This window comes from Nothobranchius furzeri, chromosome 16 (assembly GCF_043380555.1).
Source record: "Nothobranchius furzeri strain GRZ-AD chromosome 16, NfurGRZ-RIMD1, whole genome shotgun sequence".
NCBI classification, from domain to species: Eukaryota; Metazoa; Chordata; class Actinopteri; order Cyprinodontiformes; family Nothobranchiidae; genus Nothobranchius; species Nothobranchius furzeri.
In genome coordinates, this window is record NC_091756.1 from 62,702,326 (window position 1) to 62,716,722 (window position 14,397).

The 14,397-nt window shown below is 46.4% G+C and overlaps 2 protein-coding genes across 10 annotated transcripts in view; one reads left to right on the forward strand and one right to left on the reverse strand.

Annotated features, from left to right (window-relative positions):
• Positions 1-1,731: 1,731 nt before the first annotated feature.
• traf3ip2l (TRAF3 interacting protein 2-like) lies at positions 1,732-6,528 on the forward strand. 8 transcript variants are annotated; one of them, XM_054734799.2, is made up of 11 exons: positions 1,732-2,028; positions 2,259-2,424; positions 3,048-3,146; positions 3,350-3,993; positions 4,075-4,117; positions 4,223-4,287; positions 4,362-4,459; positions 5,325-5,393; positions 5,505-5,621; positions 5,700-5,774; positions 5,885-6,528. In XM_054734799.2, exons 3-11 carry the CDS (start codon positions 3,082-3,084, stop codon positions 6,029-6,031), a joined length of 1,323 nt encoding a protein of 440 aa, XP_054590774.2. In that variant the 5' UTR covers positions 1,732-2,028; positions 2,259-2,424; positions 3,048-3,081; the 3' UTR covers positions 6,032-6,528. The 8 variants fall into 8 exon arrangements, with proteins under 8 accessions (XP_054590774.2, XP_054590775.2, XP_054590771.2 ...); XM_054734800.2 differs by lacking the exon at positions 2,259-2,424 and having other exon boundaries at positions 3,045-3,146; XM_054734796.2 differs by lacking the exon at positions 2,259-2,424.
• Positions 6,529-8,176: 1,648 nt separating this feature from the next.
• Positions 8,177-14,397, reverse strand: part of wwc3 (WWC family member 3) — a 64,791-nt gene continuing 58,570 nt past the window's right edge. The window contains exons 17-23 of one of the 2 annotated variants that reach the window (XM_070545912.1): positions 13,952-14,019; positions 13,566-13,713; positions 13,324-13,488; positions 13,159-13,251; positions 12,848-13,078; positions 12,643-12,770; positions 8,177-8,851 (exon numbers count right to left, since the gene is read on the reverse strand). In XM_070545912.1, the coding sequence (XP_070402013.1) occupies positions 8,785-8,851; positions 12,643-12,770; positions 12,848-13,078; positions 13,159-13,251; positions 13,324-13,488; positions 13,566-13,713; positions 13,952-14,019 (900 nt within the window). In that variant the 3' untranslated portion in view covers positions 8,177-8,784. Of the gene's footprint in view, positions 8,852-12,642; positions 12,771-12,847; positions 13,079-13,158; positions 13,252-13,323; positions 13,489-13,565; positions 13,714-13,910; positions 14,020-14,397 lie in introns of those variants that run through there. The other variant, XM_070545913.1, reaches the window with a different exon arrangement.

Here is a 14,397-nt window from a genome sequence, read left to right on the forward strand (position 1 = left end):
CTGCTGGTGGATGTCTGATAAACAGTAGTTACTGAGCTGTCTGGTCTCCTGATGCAGAGAGGTGTGTTTAGGGAGGTTTAAATCTGTGTCCACTCCCTGCCCCGACACACACCTATTTCCTCCAGTAAGAAGTTGTTGTTTCATATTTATGCAACTTGTAGTTTAATTCGTTTGTTTTCTTATGAAATTAGAGCAGGCTTTGACTTCAGGAAGCATTTTTTAAATGTTTTTGTTCACTTCGTTGTTCTTAATGAAGAATTATTTGTTAAAAGTTTTTTTCTTGTTCATGTCAAAACATGAAATTTAACATCTGAAAGCAGGATCATTTTAGGTTTCTGGAATTATGAAAATGCTTGAATAAACCAGTGATTTAGATTCGGGAATCTTGCCAGCATGTTTGGAAAAATTCTCTTTTCTAGGTGTGACCTTAGACTTTCATCAAAAGATTAGTGTGCACGTCACACAAGACCCAACAAAATGACTCAGAAGAGCGCCTGATCAGACCCGTCTGAGTCCCTGATACTCGGGTCTTTATAGACCAGGTCATAATAAAACAGAGGTCCATCTTCCTGGTGGCCAGCAGAAACTTTAAAGCTCAAAAGGATACAAAGCATCTGATTCTGGTCCTTTTCTTGGAGGTTCTTGGGTTTCAGGGTTTGGGGTTAACCTGACAGAAACCAGATCTTCTCTTATCCAAATGTTCCCGCGTTTATTTGAATTCATGTTGCATTCACTGTACCTTGGGAACACAGAGCCATCTCCAAAAACACACCAACAGAAAAGAATGGATGTTTAGTGTCACACTACATCATCTATAGAGATGGCAGCGCTAAAATGAGCTAATGTTGTTTTATTTTAAACAAAGATGGATGAACCATCTCTGTCTTCTTCTGTTGTTCAGAAATAAAGTAAGAACATCCTGTTTATTGGTGCTGCCATGTAGTATTTCAAGAGCTACCCATCTGTACTCAGTCAAAGTGTTTTAAAGCATCAATTTAACAGAGGTGTGGACTCGAGTCACATGACTTGGACTCGAGTCATTATTTTAATGACATCTGACTTGACTTGATAAAATCTATAAAGACTTACGACTTGACTCAGACTTGAACACCAATGACTTGAGACATGAATCGACTTGCATCTGCTGACTTGATGATGACTTGAGCAGATTTGATATTTTAACACAAAAGTGGCCCGACATGGACAAAAATCATAAATCATCTTTGTTCTCGGTTAGATCTTGTACGGCTAAACGCAGCAGCACCTTGTTTATAATCAGTTTCTGTTGCACTTCCTGCTTGTTGAGCAAATAAATGAAAAGTTAAGAAGCTTTATTTCTGGAATTTGTTTATCATCGTCATTAAATTGAAGTTGGACAGATTACTTGATTATGACTTGAAAATACAAAGTTAAGGGCTTGGACTTGACTTGGACTTCCAGATCATTGACTTTGGACTCGACTCGAGACATAACTGGAAAGACTTGTGACTTGGTCACACCTCTACCCATTACCCATCTGTTTTGTTACGTTCGTACTGTTTGTTTTCTGATTTCGTGTTCTTTAGTTCTTCGTTGTACGCAGCGTGATGAGGGCCACCGGTTACCCTGACGGCAGTGACGTCAAAACGTCCAAATCCTCATCACGAAGAACTAAAGAAAACCAAATCACATGACCTGTTACGAAACAGGTTAAATCAACAGAAAACACTGTGCTGCCTTTGTGAAGGGAAATAATCTCACCCCCAGAGGGAAATAATCTCCCCCCAGAGGGAAATAATCTCACCCCCAGAGGGAAATAATCTCCCCCACAGTGAGAGGCAACCGGAAGAGGGGGAAGGTGGAGACTTGGGGCGGAGGGAGGCGGTTCGAGTCCCAGCTGCGCATCAGCCTTTCGGCCGTCAGAACTTTTCACCTGGCAACGAAAGTTTTCAGCTCACTCACAACTTATTGGTGGAAGTCACGTTTTAGGGGAGACATTTGTCGGGTTTAGTCAGCAGAGTTACCCGGAAGAGGCTCGGACCAGCGGCGGTGAGTGTGCTGCTCTTACCTGTAATAACCGGTCTGACTCGTCTGATTTACCTGCCGACACTTAAACAAACAGCTACGTTTACCTTCGTCCTCTGACACGTTTAAGGCTTTATGGTCGAGAGGAATGTCCGAAACGAGGACAGAAACGGTTTAGGTGATTTGATGCAGGTCCATAATTTAAATAAGTGGAGGGAAAAGCTGATGGAGAAACATTTCTGGGTCGGTTTCAGTGGAAAGCTGAAGCAGGTTTGCTTGTGAGCGACCACAGAGGTTTAACATGGACTGGAGCACTGAGGCGGCCCCGAATGACTTTCTGCTGCTGCATGCTGGGAAATGATCTGTGATCATCATGGAACCTGAGTAGCCAGTGGGAACCGGAAGTAACTGGTGCTTTAGGTAACGAACAGATTAATGTAATAACATTTATTTTTTAAACTGACCGCGTCAGTGAGCACTTCCTCATGACTCAACAGAGAAAAGTCCCGGTGTGGAAGGAACTTTGGCTTTTATGTTTTCATGTAGATCAAAGACGGTTAGGCTGCTCAAGCATAACGAGTCGGGAGTCGGTTTGCTTTTAAAGGACACTTTATGACTTTTTTATATTTCTATGATTGAAACAAAATCCCTCTCACATGAAGTGGTTTCAGCAGTTTAATACTTGACAGTTTCTGTTACGAGCTAGGACAGAGCTAGGGCTCCGTCACTCTGGCCACGCCCACTCGCCCCCTGCTCAGGTTGCTATAAGCTGAGAAGCTCCAATGTTTGCCAGGGGCTTGGAGTAGAGCTTCTGCAGCAGCAGCTCCCTCTTGCACGAGAGGTGGTTCTATTCTTGTTTCCTCATTTGTGACAAAGGGGAACTTTTAGAAACCGCTTGTTTAGTCACATGATTTCTAAAACCAAACACTGACCGATGACAGATAGATGGGGTTTCATGTTTGAAACCCACATGGGTGCACAAAAGGTGAGTTTTGCCTCATTTCCCCTTTAAAGCCTCACCAGATTTTTTTTTACCCCAGCAGGAGTTTAGGTGAAGTTTAAAGGAGAAACACATGGATGTTAGGAGGAAAACTCCCAGTGATGCTGCCCGCCCCCGTCTGCTCGCGTTCTGCTCCAAATAGGTGAGCGTGACAGCAAACACGCCGCTGTCTCAAAATGTAGCACAGAGCTGAATTCAGCATAATTTGAGTCTGTTTTCAGTTTTTTTCTCTAGTCAGGAAGTTAGCGAATCCATTCACAGTAGATCTGCCTTTTTGATAAAAGCGGAGCTCGTTTCTTGTAAGCGGGCGCTGCAGATGTGAAGCAGAATTTCCACCCGTTTCAGACCACTGATTGTTCCGGTTAATATGTTGCCCGTGCACAGTTGCATCAGCCTGCTGAGCTCCCGCCACAACACCCCTGAAGAGGACGATGAGACTATGAGCTCAGAGAAGCGAGAAGCCAACCACATGGTGGACGCCACCACTAACCTCCATGGCCACCCACGACTCTTAGACCACGGCTCCGTGTTTAGCAGACAGAGGTGGAGCAGCAGGCAGGAAGACTTGCGCCACCCAAACATCTCTAGCTTCGGCTCATCCCAACCCCCTCACAGCCTGCCAGCCGGATTCACCCAGCCGACTCCGTTCCCGAGCCAGGTCAGCTGGCTCCACTCGAGCCTTAACAGCAGCTGGTCGGGTTATCCCAACAGCCTGCCATCCTGTCTAAGCCAGAAACATTACCCTAACTGTTGTGAGGACAGATGCAAGTCGCTCTCCCTCCCTGGTCAGCGCTGCAGTAACACCTTCAGCTTGGAGCAGCCACTGTCTCTGCACTCCAACCCTCCGTCGGCAGAGCTGTACCACCATACGCTGTCTCCGTACTCCGGTCCGCCAGCAGGACCTGCATGTTGTGCCCAGTGTCCTGCTGAAGCCTTCAGTAGGAGGCCTATAGTTGACAGACACGCATGGCCTCCGTGCAGCCAGTACTGTAAGTCTGCTGGTCTGTTTTCTAATCAGTCATTAAGTCCCAGAGTCTGGAGGGACGTTTTTACGTGTCTTATGTTTTCAGATCCAGGAGACTACAGACTTCCTGGAGCAGGATTCACACAACTGTGAGTTTCCTTTACCATAATATTTACTCTGACTTGCAGTAGTTGTATGATGTCTCCGCCTCACGTTGAGCGTTTTTATCTAAAGCCCTTTTTCTCTTCTCACAGCGGCCCCAACATCCCGGTCAAAGAGAGACGCCCGGCTTACAGCACGCCACTTTCTCTGGAGCAGAGTAAGCGCCGCGTCAGCAGCACGGGCAGCCGCACGCTCGTCAAGTCTTTAAACACCTTTGCTTTTTTATTTTAGGGAGGGTCTTTGTCACGTACGAAGCAGACAATGACAAGCACGTCAATGAGATCATCAACTTTGTGGCTCTGCTGCGACACAACGGCTTTGATACTCACGTACGTACAGTTCGGTTGTTCGTTTATAAATCAGACTCTGCCGCCCTGCAGAGAACCGTAGCTCTAAAAACAGCTGAGCGGTAACACGCATGCCATTTTAACATTTAGTGTCGAATATTTTATGAGAAAATACTAAAAACTTTTTTCAGTGTAACTTGGAAATGAAGATTATGTTGGAATAAAGTGAAATTTGATCTAAAAGCAGCATAACGATATTTTATTCTGAACTCAGTTTTCATTCTCATCATTAAGATATTTTGTCAAAACAGATTATTTGATGACGTATAAAAATCTTTACAGAAGGCTGGTCGTAGCTGTGCTTACAGCAGGAGTTGCGGGTTTGACTCCGGTGGTTGTTCTGGGATGTGCTGTTCAGCCTTGGTTGCATTGATATTGCGTAACCGCTGTTTAATATGCTTGTAAACATGTTCATATAACAGGATTGTTTTAATGTGACGGACGACGTAACTGTCTCTAGTTCTGGTTTTGATGGCCGGTACCGATCTCTGACCTGCAGACGGAGACTCTACATAAACTGGTACCTTGATGATGGGAACTTAAATTATGTCTGGAAGTGAAAACCAATTGCATGGAAGCTGTTATTTCTAGCATTTCTAGGCTGTGTGGAGTTCATGGACTTTAAACATTTAGGATTTTTTTTTTCAGCGTTGCAGTGGCACCGTCATGGACCAAAACCAAACAGAAAATCAGGTGTTTGAGTTCCAGATTAGCCGATCTAATCAACAGACTTGTTTTTGGGTATATCCACACATTTAAGACGGTGTTACCAGTTCCCACTCGTCCTGCGTAGGCCGCTGTAGCTCCGCGTCGGCTTTAGGTTTAATTGTCTCGACTTTTGTTTCAGATTGACATTTTTGAGCAGCAGTTCAGGAGTATAAGCAAGATTGACTTCATGGAGCGGTATCTCAGCGAGGTAAGATCAGTTAGTAAACCGACGCTGAACTTGGCCCTGAGCTATGGGACCTGGTGCAAGAGGGAACTTGTCCTGAGAGTACGTTAAGCAGCTAAAGCTGTTTGCTTCCAGAAAGAATATCTGATCATCATCATCATCAGTCCAAAGTACTTTGAGACGGTGACGGCCCCCCCGTTTGACCTGGAGAATGACGAGAGGACCTTCAACACGGTCTACATACACAAACAGGTCAGCGTCTTTACCCAGTCTCTACAAGTCTGATCGTCTATAGCGACGCTTCAGTGTTGGTTTGTTTGCGTCTCGCAGCTTCAGAACGAATTCATCCAGAATGGAAGCAAGAATTTCCGGTTCATTCCCGTTTTGTTTCCTGGGGCTAAAAAAGTGAGTGTTGTTTTAAAGTGAGCTCTGTGAAGTGTTTTCATCTCCTTCCCGTGAAGCGAGGTCAACCTCCCGACCTCAGCAGTGATCATCTAAATGCTGTTTCTCTTCAGTGTCACGTTCCTAACTGGCTTCAAAACACTCACATCTTTGCTTGGCCGCGCGATCGAGATGATATTCTACGACGTCTGATGAGGGTGGAGAAGTATCATCCACCTCCTATTGGAGATCTTCCAACCATCGTTTCCGTCCCCATATAGAAGCAAACTGACCTGAGGACAGCCGGGACTGATGTCTGAAGGGGGCGTCCTGCAGAGCGGAGGTGGACAGAGGAATGTGTTCACACCTTAAAGCCCGTCGCATGTTTTCCTTCCAACTCGTATGTGACACGTGGACACGGAGAACCAACGTGTCACGTGGACACGGAGAACCAACGTGTCACAAAGGGACGTGTAGCTTTTCTTTTATCTCCTTGCTTCATGTCCAGCCCTTCCTATGTTTACTGGTGCTTTTACATCTGAAAATGGTTTAGAAATTGTTGTTCTTCAACACATCGTCATACCTGAGATGTTTCATAATCTACTGGGACTTTGATGAGTTTAGATCTCCTCTCAGTGCTATCGTGTTTTAAGTTGACGTGTTTGGTTTATACGGAACAGCTTTTAAAGAGAATCCAAGTTTATATTTGCATTGGTTCACTTAATTTATGCAACATGTTTTTCTTTTTTATACTGAATAAAAGCACAAATGTTCTGGAGGAATCTCACCTTTCATGAAGGAGTTTTAAACCGGGATCAGATGTTATTTTAGCTTTGGTCACTCTAGGAAAACGACTGCATGGTGATACACGCGTGTGGTCTTGTGACACTGTACATGTGGTAATGACACTTTGAACTTGACTGAGTTGAACTGGACTGACGGACCTGATCAGAGATTAGAGATGCCCGATAGATCAGCATCAACACAATTATTGGCAAATAGTCCGATTAAGACATTTGGCCGATTTTATCTTGATGCTGTCTTTCAGGAGAATGGGGGACGGTGGCTGACCACGTGGAACGTCTTAGGCCGCGTCATGGTGATAGTGAAGCAGCACATCATTGTGGGATGTTTAACTGAAGCAGAGAAGCGAGTAGTCAAATGTAGGGAACTATGTAAACATGTCAGTAAATGTGGGTATCCATCAGCTCAAATCTTCATATCAGCGCATCCTTAAACATCTAGTAGTCGAGGATAGATTTAGCTAACACACACACACACACACACACACACACACACACACACGGTTTTATTAGCAAGTAGACGTGTGAACTTTGTTTTAGCATCCTTGTGCTTCCTTACAACCTACAGTGTTAAAGGTGTGGTACGTTTGCAGTGGGGAAGATATACCAGTGCAGAATTTCCAGTAACTACCAGTTACCCACATCACAGCTGAGCTTCCAGCAGCAGGTGTCGCAGTCGTAATTCCTGATATCTGGACAGATCTCTTCGGATTAGGCAACAGCAACACGACTCTACCACTGACTTACAATGTGGATGTTTTATCTCCACAATAACGCGCCTGGAGGAGTTCTGCTGTGTGGTGAAGTTGCTAATGCTAACACTGTCTACTAGTTCATGGTTGACTCATCTAAAGTGACAGTGTGACGTAGATCTGTCAGGCTTTTCTAATCTTACGTTTCACATCTATTTTCTATCAGAAGCTAAAGATAGGTGTAGGAGACTATTTTCATGTTCAGCCTGCATGACGAACTCCGTGACCGATTATAATCAGACATAATAAAAAATGGGTTGTTCCACACCTTTAAGAGGGCCAATCTCCAAAGAAAAATCTAGTAATTTTGTTTCTATACTGGATAAAAACACCGTTTATATGAACCTTGACCGTGCTGGATGTGCTGGAGATATTTTTACGTACACTGAACTTGGTTTACGTTTGTTCTGATCGGTGTGAAACACACGAGCCAGCTCCTAATGTCACCAGTAACCACAGACAAGAGACCGGTTTGTTTGCCTGTAGGGAAGTCGGCACTTCTTCTTCTCAAACAGCGCGGCCCGAGAACAAACGGCGGGTTCTTTGCCGTTTAGCAGAAATCCAGTCGAGCTGCTTCTCTCAGAAGATCAGCACCGTGCCTCTCCCGAGCTTCTGGGAACTTGTGCTGAAACAGGAAATCATCTGGAGATAAGTAGCTGACACAGCTGCCTGTCTTGGTGCGTGGTAGGTCTTCTCAAGAATCGACAAACTGACACTCAAACGGGGTCAGCAGAAGCTGCTTGTGGTTGGAGACAAAGTGCATGTGACACATTTGGAGAAAGTGTTTGCGTGCACAGAACAGGCGTTGTTGATTCCAGCTCCGGTTTATCGTCCCGCACCTGAAACACGACTGATAAGCAGCAGCGGCCAGTCCACATGCAGATTCATTTACTTTTATCTTGACAGGAAGTAACTGCAAATGTTCATACAAGCACAAGAAAACCCTGAATACAGTGTTTCATATATTTGTTCATATATTGAAAGGTATATGAAATAATATTAATTTTAATAAGAACAAAATAACATTGACATCTGTAATAAAAGTGGATTACACAATAACAGTTCACGTAAATAACTCGAGTTAAGTAACAGAAAAAACAGCCAACAATAGTTTCATTTAGCTGTAAGTAAAAACATCCAAGTGCTATTTGTTCAAAATACATTTAAGAAGCTGGAAACATTTGATTTCCTTCAAGGAAAAGTACTATAAAATAAGTTACAGTACAGTGAATCTGTCCAAACCGACTTGTTCCCGCCTTCCAGCCTTCTGTAGCACAAACCCGAGTAACCCCCCCCCCCCCCCCCCCCATAAAAACACCACATTGTAGAGCGGGGCTGTTGTCAGTAACCGGGTCTAGTTTCTAAAAGTGTCAAACATTTAGATCTTCATCTGCAGAGCACACGCCGCGCCTCTAGTAGAAAAAACTTCATGAGCTCAGAAAAGGTGACAAATACTTCATGCAGCACAGAGGGGGGTCCTCATACGTCGTCTGCTGGCAAAGGAGGGATGTTAAACCTTGGTCTGGTGAAGAAGGCCATCTTCTCTCTGCAGAGGAACCCAACAGGTCATCACACCACCGTTAGAGTTCAGACTACAGAACGCTTTTGTACACATGAACCCAGACAGACCAGAACACCGGTGTCAACATCAGAGTCTGCAGACAGGAGGAAAGAGTACTAATGTGTCCTACTCAAGTACTTGCCTACATTTTTACTCAAGTAAAAGTAAAAAGTACTGTAAATAAAATGTACTCAAAGTAAAAGTTACTTAGTTACATTTTTGTCAGCGTAAAGATGTGTGTGTGTGTGTGTGTGTGTGTGTGTGTGTGTGTGCGCAACACACACACACACACAGTTTGATGGAAGGATTTCTATCCAATCAGTGAGAACAGGAAGTGCACACCGATTGGACGAGGTTTTTCTAGGCTTGTACGTTTCAGCTGTGATTAAAATTAATCTTTATTTTGAAAATAAAAAGTTAACTTTTAGATACATCAGCATGTGAGGTATCTCAGTGTTCTCATGACAAAACTCTAACCTGCCACACGACGAGCTAAATGAAAGTGTAACATGTCAGATGGAGCGTATGACAGCTGCTAACGTTGGCCCCGCCCTACTTTACCTCTACATTACAGTTCCTGTATCCGTGTCCATCCTAGAGCTCCTCTCTGACCTTCATGCTTATTTAGAGCAGCTGATTTTTAAAGTTAGAGTTCATCCTTGGTCGTGGGTTCACTCACTCACAGACCTGCCAACCTGTACGCATTTTGCGTAGCCACGACGCAATTTGGCATCTATTTACGCCGGTACCACTCACCTCTGTCAACTACGCAAAAAGCTGCGGCTACGTTGAGTTGAGTTCTGTGGCAAATGTGCACGTGTGGTACTCATGTGTGACAACACGACTCAGTGGCGTGGTGAAGAAGTTTAAGCCGATCATCGTAGAAAAGCAGCGAAAAACTATTCTGCCTAACCTACAGCGCAACACCCCCGCCCCCCTCCTCCCTGCTTCGTCCTGCCCGCTGCTCCTCTCTCCCTCCGGTTCGCCACTTGCTGCTGTTCTGGTAAGGTCAACTGTGTGTGTGTGTGTGTGTGTGTGTGTGTGTGTGTGTGTAATTGTTCATCCAGTGAATGGGGGGAGATTACAGCGTGAAAAGCAATGGAGTTGCAAAAGTCCATGAAAAAACGCTGCACAAGTGGTGCTCAAACATTTTTGACAAGGTTGGCAGGTCTGCACTCCTTTAACCCTTCACCACTGAAACCAGTTTGTTCATTCCAATCCTCCTAAATAATCCTCCAACCATCCAACTGGAATCCTTAAGGGTCCCGTAACGTCCATCCTGTCAGAACAGGCCTTGGGAGCCCAGGTGTTACTAGAACTAACGGTGTCTCCTCACCAGCGTGAGCCTCCACACTGTGAAGGTTGGTCTCCAAACATGAACTTTAAATTCATGCATTCATCTCCTCTTGTAGCACATTAACATGTTTTAAAAGGCTTGTATCATGATAAGTTACACGTCCCAGACCAAAGATAAGATAAAACATTATCATAGACACTGCAGAGACGTCATTATGTATGAAATATGTTATTTTCCTGAGCCGTTACTTCAGCCAAGATATATTGGGCCATTCCCATCTGTACCGGGTCGGCCCGGGCCGGGTAGCCCCAGTCGGCCCCAGCCTGGCCCGGTTGATTCCACACATCCTTGCCTTAAGCCCATGTGGGCTGATTCTACCCACCAATCAGAGGCTTGCTCTAATGGAAGGTGTGAATTTGCTGTCAGCAGTGGGTGTGTTGGCCCTGGTCGGCCTGAAGCAGACCCCCTCCAGAAGAGGGCTGAGAATGAGCCTTGGTTGGCCCGGAACAATACCAGGCCACCCAGATATGTAAACAACCTACGCTACCCGGCCCGGGCCGACCCGGTACAGATGGGAATGGCCCATAAGATGCATGGATTTGATGAAACCATGCTGTCTCATGCAGTCCTATATGTGTAACACACACACACACACACACACACACACACACACACACACACACACACACACACACACACACACACACACACACACACGGTTTAGACGCGGCGCTCATGCAGGTGTCTCCGTTCCGTTCCGACGCTGCTACATGTAATATTTGTAATTCATTAAGCCTATAATTTATTTTACTCAGTAACGGATGATTTAAAATGTAGCGAGTTACAATTCTTTTTTAAAAACTTACTCAAGTAAAAGTAAAAGTACAGATTTTAAAAACAACTTAAAAAGTATAAATATACAAAAAAGCTACTCAATTACAGTAACGTGAGTAAATGTACTTCGTAACTTTCCACCTCTGCAGGCAACCGGTGCAGCTAGCACAGAACAGGAGTGATATGCTCAGTCCTGCGTTCCTCAGCTGAGCAGCACAAGCTGAAGGTGTGGCGGGAGGATTTCCGGACTCCAAAACAGAACCAGTGACACTAATCCAGCCTAGCTGTAACAAAAGCAACATATGAACATCCCTATGCCACTAACACCTACGCCGTGCTCCAACCAGGCCACCAGGTGGCAGCAGTAGCTCAGGAGAATGAGTGGGTTGTCTAGGAATCGGAAGGTGGCAGGTTCGATCCCGGCTCCGTACAGAATTCTGTTGTGTCCTTGGGCAAGACACTTAGGTGCCTGTACTCGGCAGCCTCGCCTCTGTCAGTGTACCCCAGGACAGCTGCGGCTACGCTGTAGCTCATCACCACAAGTGTGTGAATGGATGAATGATGCACTGTAGTGTAAAGCGAGTTGGAGTCCTCGGACTCTGACAGGTGCGGGTCATGCCCTGATCGGTTGTACCAACATGTGCAGTAAAATCCAGAAGGACTAGATGAACGTGGCTCCCACATCTGGCAAACAGGATGTCATTAAACCTGCTCAGCAGTGATGACTCAGCGGGAGGGAAGCGTTTAAACCCAGATCGAAAGATTGCAAGCACCTTGTTTAATGTAAAAACAGGGGGGGGGGGGGGGATCTTCCTTTAAGCAAAAGCAGCATGAGAGGACCAGTACACGGCGCGCGGTGACGGTACATCACACAGAGACACGGATCAGCACACAGACGGTGGCGCTGGACTTTCTGCTCACTTTTATGGCTTTTTGCCAGAATCTGAACCAGGCGGAAAACTCCAGAGCAACCAGTGACTCCGCCCCCTAGCCAATCAGCAGCCACAGTAGCGATGCTGACCCGACTTGGTGCACTTGGAACCTCAACAAAGCACAGACTAAAGATTGGGCTGAGCTGCACTAATCCAACCGCTCCAGTGGTGCTTACACACTAGCCTGGGCACAGCTGGGGCTTGGAGGGGCTGCATGGCGGGAGTTCGGTCTCTAAGGGGCGGTGTGCTGTTCCAGAGGCGTAATCTCAGCTGACCAATCAGTCCGTAGTGTCACCTCGGTCCTAGTCTGACCGCTGGGAAGAAGGTCTGAAAAAAGAGTTGCTTCGGAACCGAAAATGCAAATCTGACTTGTTGTGAAGCCAAAGTCCTGGAAGGGACCGGACCGACACCGGTGTGTAAGCACCATGAGTGTCCTCGGAAAAGCAGCGTGACGCTACGCGGCTACACCAGTAATCCATAGATCCTTTCTTTGGTTCCTTTTTCAGCAACAAAAGAAAAGAAACAACAAACGCGGTTTCACCTCCAGACCTGTTGTAGTCAAACGTTTTCCATCCAGTAAAACAGACAAACCCGGATAGAAGTCAGACACAGTTACCTAAATAAACCCCTGTGCAGATGTTTGAGGTACAACGGTAGTGACCAGAACCCCCAGTGGGGGGGGGGCTGCAGCACGATTACATGATATTGCCAACCTGAACGTCTGCACAGGCAGAGGCTCCTTCTGGCTCTGCCCTCTCATCTGCAGAACCTCTTTAGAAGCCTTCCTCAGCCTCCTCTCAGCGGCCTCCTCCTGACGCTGCTCCTGCTTGCTCTGGCCGGCCTGTGCAGAGGTGCAACGGTCAGCTGCTGCCCAGCGAGGCTGACTAAAGCAGATCTGAGCTCTTCAGACACGTCTACCTGTCTCTGAGCCTCTCTGAGCAGGCAGCGGAAGCGCTCGTCCCTCAGGGCCCAGTTGGGAAGTTCGGCGGCCTCCCTGGACTGTGGCTCCTCCAGTCGCAGCTTCAGCTCTCTCAGGGCATTCAGCTCCTCCATCAGCTGTCTCTGACGGGTCCTGCAGGCCTGAAGATCCAGCTCCAGGTCCAAGGAGGTGCGTGTTGGCTGCTCAGCCAAGGAGGAGCGATACGACTGCTGCTCCCAAAAAACAAACGAGCTCACGGGAAACAAATACAAAACACTCATGCAGCTGGAAACAAATCACGAGGATTTACCTGCTTATATCGCAGCGTTCTTCTTTCCAACGTGTTTCTAACAAAAGGTGACTTCTTTGGTAAAGTTGAGCTGTCACTGTCGCTGCGATATAACTGAGCATAAGGAACAGGAGGTTAGCCGGTCAGCTACAAACATCAACCATCATTGTGAATAAAACAACTCACCCTGCAGACATACTGATTCCTCGCACCAGGTGAGAAGGTCTGAGAGCGAACGATAGTGCTGCCGCGCAAGAACGGCGAGGCGTGGCCCCAGCGACCCCCCCTCTCCTTATGCCGGACTCTCACCGGCTCTGGGAATGGACCCTCTGTCATCGTAGCTTTCTCCACCTGGGATAAGGACAAAATGGACCCCTAAATGTCCAGTTCTTACTCTACTAGTACTCTACAGCTGCTGCCTACTTTACCTTTATTGTAGAGAATTTGCTGGGTGTCTGATCACAGCGCCCTCCAGTGGTTGGGCAGATGCTTTCAGCGTAAAAGCCCTCTGAGGAAGGAGTCGTAAACGCTGTGCTGTTGCTGCAGCCGCTGTCCACCGACTCTGCCTGCCAACTCCTGCAAAAGCAACCAGTCGTAAAACACACACACACCACACACACACACACACACACACACACACACACACACACACACACACACACACACACACACACACACACACACACACACACACACACACACACACACACACACACACACACACACACACACACACACACCGCTAGCTTGGCTTCACGGGAAAATGCAGTCACCTCTCAGATGTCCCTCCAAACGCTCATCTTTTCTCTCTGACCTCTGCAGCTGCAGCTGTGCATCGCGCTCCGCCGGGTGGGCGGTGGTGGTGCGTGGCAGCGGACTGTCCTGTGACATCAGAGCAAAAACAGCATCACACCAGGAACAGCAGGCTGCGTTTGCTGGATTGTAGCTGCGGTGTGAAGACTGGAGGAGAGTCTGTGACGCCACGGATTAATAACTAGCATACTAGGGATGAGCGAGTAAACCACTATCTGTATCTGTACTCGGAATGGGCGTGGCATAACCCGGAAGTGGGCGTGGTTTAACCGGGAGTGGCCGTGGTTTACATCAATATATTATTTTAAGTCTGAAATTGATAAGGAATGATCAGAAGTTGATGTGTGTATTGTTTATTTGAAAACTATTTACAGATCAGCCTGAGAATAGAGATTAAATATTTTTGATCACAATAGTAAATGATTACAGAACAAGTGTTTCAGTAAA